The sequence below is a fragment of the Myotis lucifugus genome, unplaced genomic scaffold, assembly GCF_000147115.1.
Source record: "Myotis lucifugus unplaced genomic scaffold, Myoluc2.0 scaffold_21, whole genome shotgun sequence".
Lineage (NCBI taxonomy): Eukaryota > Metazoa > Chordata > Mammalia > Chiroptera > Vespertilionidae > Myotis > Myotis lucifugus.
This window is the reverse complement of record NW_005871069.1, coordinates 6,785,246-6,796,313: the sequence shown is the minus strand read 5'-3', so window position 1 is coordinate 6,796,313 and position 11,068 is coordinate 6,785,246. Positions and strand designations below refer to the sequence as shown.

General features: G+C 48.0%; 1 protein-coding gene across 1 annotated transcript in view; it reads right to left on the bottom strand.

The window, feature by feature from the left end:
- The window catches only part of EDAR (ectodysplasin A receptor), an 83,960-nt gene that overhangs the window by 6,158 nt on the left and 66,734 nt on the right, over window positions 1-11,068 (bottom strand). The window contains exons 6-11 of the mRNA XM_023751366.1: window positions 8,602-8,688; window positions 7,628-7,753; window positions 7,447-7,521; window positions 7,081-7,153; window positions 4,177-4,336; window positions 2,756-2,816 (exon numbers count right to left, since the gene is read on the bottom strand). Coding sequence (XP_023607134.1) covers window positions 2,756-2,816; window positions 4,177-4,336; window positions 7,081-7,153; window positions 7,447-7,521; window positions 7,628-7,753; window positions 8,602-8,688 — 582 coding nt within the window. The remainder of the gene's footprint in view (window positions 1-2,755; window positions 2,817-4,176; window positions 4,337-7,080; window positions 7,154-7,446; window positions 7,522-7,627; window positions 7,754-8,601; window positions 8,689-11,068) is intronic.

The following is an 11,068-nucleotide window of genomic DNA, read 5'->3' as shown; positions in this document are numbered from 1 at the left end:
CTGGTTGCTTAGGCATATATATATATATATATATATATATATATATATATATATATATAATCAAGATTATGTGATTTTGGCAGAGGAATAGACGCACAGATCAATGGAAAAGAACAGAGAACCCAGAAAATACACCCACACAAGTATGCCCAAGCTGAGTTTTGACAAAGGTGCAAAAGCAATTCAATGGAGGAACGATAGTCTTTTTTAACAAATGTTGCAGGAGGAAGTGAAATGTAGAGGAAAAAACAAAACAAAACCTCAACCTAAGTCCCATATTATGTGAAAATTAACTCCAACTGCTCATAGACTTAAGTGCAAAATTAAAAATCACAGGAAAAAAATCATTGGGATCTAGAGCTAGGCAAAGTGATCTTAGCTTTGATACCAAAAGCAATCTATAAAAGGAAAATGATAAATATGACTTATCAAAATTTAAACTTTGCTCTGTGAAAGACCTTATTAAGAGAATGAAAAGACAAGATACAAAGTAGAGAAAATATTTGCAAATCACAAATCCATCAAAGGGCTAGTATCTAGAATACATTGAAAAACTCCCAAAACTCAACAGCAAAAAAAAAAAAAAAAAAAAAAAAAATCACACAATTCAACTGAAAGATGGGCAAAAGACATGAAGAAACATTTAACATTTCACCAAAGAGTCGTACAGATGGCAAATAAGCCCATGAAAAGATGCTCAAACATTAAGGAAATACAAATAAAAACCACATCAAAGACACATAACAGAATGACTGAAATAAAAAGAGTAACACCACCAAATGCTGGCAAGGATGTGGAGAAACTGGATCATTCATACATTGCTAGTAAGAATTAAATGGTACAGCCATTTTGGAAAGTCGTTTGCCAGTTTTAAAAAACACTAATCTACCATACCACCCAACAATTCTGGGCATTTATCCCAGAGAAATAATTATTTATGTTCACATAAAACCCTCTACATGAACATTTACAGCAGCTTTGAAACAACCAAGATGTTCTTAAATGGATGAATGAGTGATTAAACAAATTGTGGTACATCCTTAACACAGACTACTAGTTAGGAATAAAAAGAAACAAATTACAATACATGTGCCAATCTGGATGCATCTCCAATGAATTATGCTTAATGAAAAAAAGACATTTGCAAGAGGTTACAGTAGTGTATGATTCCACTTATATAACAATTTTGAAATTACAAAACTATAGAAATGAAGAACAAATTAGTGGTTGCCAGGGGGTGGGGTAGCTAGGAAGTGAGTGTGGCTATAGAAGGGCAAGCAGAGATATCCTTGTGGGCTGTCTTCAGTGCATCCATGTCAACATCCCAGTTGTGACTTTAGGGATGGCCTGGCAAGATGTTACCATTGGGAGAAACTGGGTAAAGAGTATCACATGGCCTCTCTGTATTATCTCTTACTAATACGATGATCTCAAAAGGAAAAGTTTAATTAAAAACACAACAAAAGACACTGATGCCTGGGACTCACGCCAGACTAATTACATCAGGGTCTCAGGGCAGGTGTGTAGAGGGAGCTAGTGTAAGACTCTCTGAGGGGCTAATGTTCACTCAAGGCTGGGCACTGCTGGTCTAAGGTTCTCAGTGGCACCGTGGGCGCTGTAGGCACATGAGAGGGTAGCTGAGTGCACAGGGTTCCAAGCCCTTCACCCTCCCAGTCTCACTGGAGGAGCTCCTCTTTCCTAAAATTAATTTGAAAAATCGCTGTCCCTGAGGTCTGGGCTCTTAAAACAAAGACATCGTTGGAGCAGAGAAGAGCTTTCCTGGGTGATAGAATGCAAATCTCAGACCATCCTCCACTGGGCAGCTGATGGCTCCCAGCCACATACGCTGGATCAGACAGGCTGGCCTGGGGCCTGACTTTATGGAGAGAGGCCACATTTCAGCACACAGCTGAGTAGAGTTCTTGGCCCCCTGGATTCAGCCTCAGGAGTTATTTCTGACCAACAGAACACCCAGCCAATAAGCCTGCCCTGGGTTCAGTGTGCTGGGCTTGGCCCAAGTGGAGAAATGAGTAGGTACCAGGCTACACACCTGCTGCCTGGGCCAGATGGGGAAGTCCATGGAGGGGGCCAGTGAGACAAAACCAAATGGCCTGATGAAGCCGGGGAAACCCCCTAACCTCAGTGACGAGAGTTTTATCTCCTGGGAGACAAGATGGTAATATAGAAACTTCATTTGGAAGAAATTGGGAGTGTGGATTCTGGTTTCAGATAGAAATATAACCAGAATATAAACTCAGTCCTGCCCACACCCTGAACTGCAGTTAGTAAGGCAGTCTGACTCAGTTTGTTTAGGAGACATCTTTACGAGGGGAGACCGCCACACACCACGAGTGAGAGGGAAGGGAAGGACGGCTATCACATTTTGGATAACTGATGATTATCAAAGGTTTTGGAGATGATAATGCCAAAAAGAGACAGCACGTGGGGACGGGAGGACACCCAGCCCTTCCACCCCTGCTCTCGCTAGAGCAGCCAGTGTCCTGACTCCATGTGCCCCTCAGCAAGGCCCTGCACTGGGGGACTGCTGGCTCCTTGGCCTGAAGGGAAATGCTGGGGAAATGTGTTAACATAGCTTGGAATCAAATTCCATGTCCCTCCACCTGAAATCAGTTCCGCCAGCGCTTCTGATGAGGAGCATGACAAGTTGGACGGGTGACTTTTCTCAGGCCCTCCCCGGCGGTTGGGAAGCGAGACCTGGGTGAGTGTCCCCCTGGACAGTCCTCCTTATGCTCACCTTCGACAACTCCACACACGTTGGCGTACACATCCAGTATCTTTTTCCTTCGACTTTGAATCTATGAAAATAGTTCAGAGAATGTTAATTTTCAGAAAGGAGGGAATGGTAGAAAACAATGAATCAAGTCTTCCATCTCAGTGTTGGCAGAAAGCTGCTATCCCCTGATTTCCAGCTAGCAATGCTGAATCAAGTCCTCACATGAACATCTTATCCGTAATTCAGAGAGAAAGCCTTCCTCTGGGCTGTGCAACTCGAGCACCCTTCCTGCCCACGGGCGGGTTTCTTAGGCTCACTGGGCATAGACTCACAAGACAACCAGAGGCCACATGTGCACTGGTCTAGTTTTAGGATAAATGGCAGGGACCTCAGCTTGCCAGCAGGCAGCCAAGAGATGAGGCCCATAATGGGCAGGTATAGAACTGGCCCTGCTTGAAAGGCCCCAGGCCCCCTCGTAACCACTCCCTAGGCCTCCAGGGTTCAGCAAGTGACAGGCCCCACTGCAGAGGTCACTGAACTGGACAGCTCATGAGGTCTCTGTCAGAACCCAGGCCCGATCCAGTCTCTCAATAGGGACGCTTTTACCAAGGGCAGCACTGCCTAGCAACAGAGCTGCCCTGAGGCTTGGATGCTAGACTCTCAATCAGCCTAGGGCAGGCAGCCCCACACCCCTCCATGGCACCTTTCAGGTGGCCTGCTTCAGGTGACAAAACATGTGGAGCATTTTTACATGAAAATGTGCACGCTATGTCGATATATGGCTATGTGGTCAGACAGTACACAGCTATTCTATAGTATATAGCTATGCATTCATATAGTATATAACTATGTATTCATATAGCTATATTATAAATAGTTATATTTAACTATTATATGTGTGGTTGGATATAGGGCAGTGATGGCGAACCTATGACATGCGTGTCAGAGGTGACACGCGAACTCATTTTTTTGGTTGATTTTTCTTTGTTAAATGGCATTTAAATATATAAAATAAATATCAAAAATATAAGTCTTTGTTTTACTATGGTTGCAAATATCAAAAAATTTCTATATGTGACACGGCACCAGAGTTAAGTTAGGGTTTTTCAAAATGCTGACACGCCGAGCTCAAAAGGTTCACCAACACTGATATAGGGCAATATGTTTACAAAGTTTTTTCTGTCCTATAGCATTCCAAGCAATTTTAACTTTTTGTCTTTGCTTATTTATTTTCTTCTATGAAGCTACATAAGAGAAATAAGTTTTCTATTTTTACAATCTTTTGCTTTAATCTGTCACTCCAGCTGTGTTTGCTAACTTGGGCGGTGGGAGTAAGGCCGTGCCCCACAGCAGACTCATTGGAGAAGGGGCTCCTGTCTCCTGGGCGTTACTCAGCCGCACAGTGAATCGCAAGGTGTGCGCATGGACTGCCAGAGCCTCACCCCGGCTGACTTGGGGGTGGTGGCCGCCTTCTCCCTGGCCAGGTGGACCAGCGACAGCAGGCACAGCTCCGGGGAGCCCTGCTTGTCGGTGGCGGGCTCCTCATCACTGTCCATGCTCCGACTCAGCAGCTGCTCGTTCTCAGACGAGGCATCGTTCTCACTGTGGAAACAAGAAGGGGTTTTATTAGCGCTGCCTGGGAAGGTGCCGCCTGGACACGTCCTTCCAGTGATGGGCAGAGCAGGGACAAGTTTCTTAAGCTTTTACTCAGCAGCTCATGGGCACGAGATGAGAAAGCCACAGGCTGCTCTCTGTTCCTTTCTGGACAAGGAGGGTGGATGCAGGGTGGCCCAGGGTGGATGCAGGGATGCTGGGTGAGGGGGACTCGCAGGGGCCAGTGAGGTAGGGATGGCACCAGCTCATCCCTCCACCCCACCCAGTTTGGGAAAGGGTTCTTGAATATGATATGGCTTTCTATATTTCATCCAGAGAAGCACAGAGCTCAACCTTGTGTCTTCATGTAGCAAACAAGGGGATGTGGCGGGCCAGCTCTCTGGGATAACTGAACACAGAGCCCATGCACATACACAGAGCCTGAGCCTGGGGAGCCCCTGGGAGGGGGGCTGGCTGAGATGTGTGCCCATGGGGTGAGCACCACAGCAGCCCAGGGAGGGGCTCTGGGAAATCTTGCAGGAAGGCGGGTGGCTCAGTCACACCGCTGCTCACTGCCTAGCCCGCACCCCTAAGCACATGTGGGTTGAAGCTCAAACTCTCAAAATCATTCCAAATATATGAAAACAACATTCTTTTTTTATAGGCATCCTGCTTGTTTCCTGTGGTTTGGCTAAAGAATTATATTTGCTAATAACTGGATTGTAGTCATGAAGCGCACACTCAACATAACCGTGGGGACAGAATGATACAAAGAAAGCAGAAATGGTGAGAGACGCCCACCAGGGTTCCGGCCCCTGGGGGAGCTGGCTGGCCTGCTGCTGGCCCCACTGCGTGCAGGCCAGGTGGGAAGGCACCACTGTCCCCAGACCACTGAGTGGCCTCAGGCCCTTCCCCTAAGACCTGAGAGAAGGCAGAGGGGATGAAAGTTCAGTGACTTGTCTTTTAAAACAATTGCTGAGTGTTAATTTTTATTTAACATTTGTGTATGAAACAAGTAGGGTCCCCAACTATTTCCTTCGTCTTTAGAGGAAACTTAAGTCATAGGATGTGTCCCTGCCCTTTTGAGTGTTCTTCCCCCCATTCCCCTCCTCTTGGGAATGAGAAATGGCTGGAAGGACAGACAGAGAGTGGCTGACACCACATGGGATTAGACAGAGGAAGGTTGGAGGAGCGACTTGTCTGCAAGAGGCACACTGCAGAGCCCAGTCCCCACCACACAGCTGCCAGCCTGGGTTCTCTCCTGGTAACAGCAGCTTGGACCTGGCATACCCTTGCCAGCTGTGCACAAAGTCACTCAGACCAAAAATTTGTGAAAAATGACCATTGGCAACAGAGGCACTTATCAGAAATAACCATTTTCTACAGGACTGCCAAGTTGAGCACACACAATTGCTTTTCTTCCCCAGTGTGCAAAGATTTTATGATCTAAGTTTGCTTCCTACCCTTGTGTCAGGATGTTGAGTTTTCTAAATGAGATAACACATTGGGTAGTGCTTTATAAACGCCAAAGCTCCATGCAAACATCTTGATTCATTATCATTCCTAAAAAGCAGGGCTCTGCCAGGTTCAAGTCCCCTGGAAAGCTCCCACGCTGGGAGTCGGGGAGGAGGGATGGAGCCCCTGCTCCTCTGCAGCCAGCTCGGTGACTCCACATGGCCTCTGCCCGCATCTGCCACAGGGGTGTTTGTGTGGATGGGGTCCTGGGACAGCCAAGGGTGGACTATTAACGTGGCATGGATTTGTGGAACCTAAGGAGGACTAAGTCCAAATGACATGGCCAGGTGACTCAGATGGATGGAGTGTCATCCCAAACACGGAAAAGTCATGGGTTCGGTTCCCAGTCAGGGCACATACCTGGTTGCGGGTTCAATCCCTGGTCAGGGTGCATGTGGGAGGCAACTGATCAATGTTTCTCTCTCTCTAATCAATGGGAATTTATCCTTTGGTTAGGATTAAAAAAAAGTTTACTTCCCTTCACCCTTGATGTTAAAGCTGGGGCTGATTCCACATCCCAAAGTGTGTGTGGCAAATATGGTAAAGACTTCATGCGTCCAATCTCTTCCTTAAGGGGCCTTATTTTATTAAGTGTTAGCGCTTGGGCCAGAGCCTGTGGAACACACACTGCAGCCAGATGGCCTGGGCTTGGCCCCCAGCCCTGCCACTCCCTAGGTATGTGACTGTAGGCCCATGACAGCTTCCTACAAATGTGCACAATGTTAGCACCCTGCTCATAGGGCTTATGAAGGTAGCACATGCACACTGGAGGGTAACCTGCACCAGGTGTTTGGTAGCCGTCTCCATCACCGCTGCTGCAGTATCATGGGGACATCAGTCCTGGTGTCAGCACTGTGCTGTCAGCATGCGCACTGCCAGCAGCAACTGACTGTCATATTAACCAGGCAGCTGTGGGGTCTGCATGAGGCAGGTGCATGTTGCAGAGAAGGGCCTGGTGCATCTGGCCCTGGAAGATGGCAGGGGTTCACCACCTGCCCCTAATACCCCCTGGCCCTGCTGCAGGCCAACAGTGAGGCTGAGACCCTGGGCTGACTAGGACTGCACTGCTGGCTGGCTGCTGGTTGCTTCCTCTAGAGCTGTCCCCAGCACAACCTCCAGCCAGCTGCCAGGTTTCTCAGAGCACTTCTCCCCTGGCATGGCCAGCTGCCCTTCCTACTCAGGACCCCAAGGACTCCTCACTTCAGCCTGGAACTGAGGGCTGCTTTGGTTTGACATACCTCTTGGCAGTCTTTGCTGGAGCTGCTGTCAGTTTCTCAAATTCGTCCTTTTCAGAGAAAATCACCACACTGTCTGTTGGTAAACAGAAAGATTGGGGGAGGGAGGAGTTAGTGTCAGCTCCAGCTCTGAGCTTGTCCTTCTGCTGCTTACTTCCTCTTTAGCAGACCTGCTTGGTGACTAAATCACAATGCCCTGAGGATTAAGCACCACGTGGCTGCACTGACACCCCTTCCCAGGACCCCTGTGCTAAGTGGCAAAGAGCCTAGCCAGTCAGAAGGCCAGGCTGCTGGGGTAGTGACAAGAGGGTCAGACAATCTCCACCCTGAAGACAGACTCCCATGCTTGTGGGGACTCTGTTTGCAGACCTTGGGCCTCTTTCTTCTCTCCTTCCTGGCTCACTTGGGCTTCCACACTCTTCACTGAGTGGCTGGTGCAGCAGGCTAGTTAGAGAAAGAGAAGGGTGTGAGCAGCTGGGCTCATCGACTGATAAGGTGATGGAGCTGCTCAGGGGAGAGGGAATATGAGGCAGGCATTGGGAACAGTCACCTGGGGAAGAAGGCTTCGTCTTCATGATGTAGAACATGATGATGAGGACAATGGCGATGGCCATGATAAAGATGGTGGACATGGCAATGATCAGAGCCGCAGCCAGGTGTCCTTGGCCTGAGAGCTCTGCTGAAGTTGGGGAGAGAAAGCAATGCCTTAGGACTCAAGTGTCCCTACAGGAACCCACCCACCAGGCAGGGCCCTTTCTCCTTAAGACCACGCCCTGTGAACAATGGCCCTGCTACTGGGACACTTCCTGGGACCTTCAGATTCTGAAATGCTTGCTTAGTCTGAGAACCCAGCCCCACAAGTTCCTTTGGCCGTCCCATCCCACAGTGCCATGGCTTGTGTTTGTTCAGTTGTCCCTGGGGTGCTTGCCCTTGGTTCGATTGCTTTGGGAAGCCGGCATGCGTGCCGAGTGCACTGTGGGAATCTGAAGGCCACCCTGCCTCTCTGAGGACCGGGCCATAAATATGCTTAAACCACAGATGGCATTGAGACAGTAAAAGAGGGGATGAGGAGCCAGTGTGAGGTCTTGCTCTGAGAGAAACTGTTGACCTTGGGGGTCCTCCCCCATCCTTCCACCCCAGAGGGACTGGGGAGTGAAACGTAGTTATTGGAAATAGATATTCAAGTGTTGAGATCAGCAGGTTCAGATGAAAGCCTGCAACAGAATTGCTGTTGACATCAGGGCCACCACAGCCCAGGAAGCTGGCTCCTCTCCACCCTCGTCCTGAGCAGCATTGCCAACACCCAAGGAGTGAGCAGCTCCCCTCCTCCCAGAGATATTTCTAATTTCTAGCAGCTGGGGGCATTGACTGTGATTAAACCACAGGAGGGAGGTGATTTGAAGTGGAGAAGAGCTTCATGGTCATTTCTATAATTATTTCCTCTCTTCCTCTCCAGCCACCCACTCCCCCCACTTACGTCTAGGTGGTTAGCTCCAGAAGACCAGTACCTGGGCACCTGCCTACCTTTATGGGCGCGATGGAAAGGAGAGAGGGTGCTGCTGCCCGCGGTGCTGGGGAAGTGGGCAGAAACCTCCACGGTGGCTCCCGCACCTGCAAGGAGAACAGTCGCTGTGGGCTCCTCAGAGTGACCTGCAGAAGCTCCACCACCAGCACTGAAACACAAGGTGCAGCCACAGAGCTATTGGTTCACAGTTCCAAGTTATAAAGGGCTGGAGGGGCCACATAACACCTGCCATCCAAGTTATCCAATAAGACATGCCCATTATTTAAAAATCTAGAAAAAAATCAAAATGCAAGAAAGAAGTAAAAGAATCACCTACAGCCTCTGTCTAACATTGACATTTGGTGTATTTTTCTTCAGGATTTTTGCATAATACGTTTTTAAATAGTTGTGACCAAACTGTTTAAGAGTAGGCATGAGCTTGGTCTTCCAAAACTGTGATTCATAAAACTCCCATTCTTCGTAAAAAAGTGGCACTTAGCAGAAGTAATGTGGAAGCTGATTTTGTGATCAGACAAATCACTAAGTTGTTCAGTTAAAACAAACAAAATGTTCTACCACAGAAACGATGACATCCTGACAGTCAACCTTCCTTTAGGCCAGCTTGAGTTCTGCAGTTAATAAAAATGATCATGTTTCGAAGAAGAAACCAAGATGGCGGCATAGGTAAACACCGGAAATTGCTGCCTCTCACAACCACTTCAAAAATACAACTAAACGACAAAACGGACATCATCCAGAACCACAGGAAGGCTGGCTGAGTGGAAATTCTACAACTAGAAGGAAAGAGAAAAGCACACTGAGACTCAGAAGAGGTGCGGAAGTAAAGTGCAGAAGTCCGGAGGCACGCAGAAAGGGCTGGCAACTGAGGACGCCGCGCATGTGGAAAGGGCTGGCAACTGAGGACGCAGTGAATGTGGAAAGGGCTGGCAAAACAGGGTTGTCTTTTTCAATCGGGAGGGAGTCTCAAGCTCCTTACTGCTCTGAACTCCAGTTCTGGGCGAGTCTCTGGGGACCCAGACTCATACGGGGAGAAACTGGACTGTCTGGCATCGGTCGGAACTCAAGGCCAGCTTTCTCTCAGAGGTACTTGCAGCGATTACCGGGACACTGAGACTCGGGGCCTCTTAGGGTAGGACTGAGGAGCAGTCATAGCTGCTTGCTCCACCCTGTTGATTCCCTGAGACCCCGCCCCACCCAAGCTGTGCGCAGAGGCTTTTGCATATGAAAGGCCTGGCCCTTTGCAATCTGAAAATTACCTAACAACCTGCAGCTGGGTCAGAGAAAGCCAGAACATCCAAAAGGAGGCCCAAGGCCCCACAGCAGCTTGCATTGCTTCACAGCTGGGCCTCATCTAGGCACCTCCAAATCCCAAACAAAGAAGAGGAATCTGCAGATCTCTCCATAGCTCCTGCTGGGTAGCCTCAGGCAGAGGATAAATTAGCACCTCCTTAGAGATCCAAGAGCCAGTGTACCCAGAGGTCAGAGTGGGACCATACAGATTACAACTTCTCAGATCCATAAGGGACACACTCAGGGGGCAGACTCAGTGAGCACCAAAGCCCCACTGAAGCAAGACTTGCCCCAGAAGGGTGTCTCCAGCACAGAAGTTCTCCCACTGCAGACACAGCTGATTCTCACAGCCAATTGGCCTGGAGGTCAATTCCTCCCAGTGATACCTACAACAATCAAGGCTTAACTACAACAAGACTATGCACAAAGCCCACAAAGGGGTGCACCAAGAGTGTCCACCTCAGGTAATTGGGGAGGCTGAGCCACTGGGACCTATAGGACACCTAGCACAGAAAGCCACTCTATCAACACAGGGAACCATAAAAAAAAATGTGGAGACAAAGAAACAGGTCACAAATGACAGAAATGGAGGAAAGCAAACTACTGGATATAGAGTTCAAAACCACACTTTTAAGGTTTTTCGAGAATTTTCTAGAAACTGCCGATAAATTTAGTGAGACCCTCAAGAAATCTAGTGAGACCCTCGAGGTTATGAAAAAGGGCCAACTAGAAATTAAGCATACACTGACTGAAATAAAGAATATTATACAGAGTTCCAACAGCAGACTAGAGGATCGCAAGAAACAAGTCAAAGATTTGAAATACGAAGAAGCAAAAAACACCCAACCGGAAAAGCAAAAAGAAAAAAGAATCCAAAAATACGAAGATAGTGTAAGGAGCCTCTGGGACAACTTCAAGGGTACCAACATCCGAATTATGGGGGTGCCAGAAGAAGAGAGAGAGCAAGATATTGAAAACCTATTTGAAGAAATAATGACAGAAAACTTCCCCTACCTGGTGAAAGAAATAGACTTACAAGTCCAGGAAGTGAAGAGAAGCCCAAATAAGAGGAATCCAAAGAGGACCACACCAAGACACATCATAATTAAAATGCCAAGAGCAAAAGACAAGAGAGAATCTTAAAAAGCGGCAAGAGAAAGACAGGCAGGTACCCTA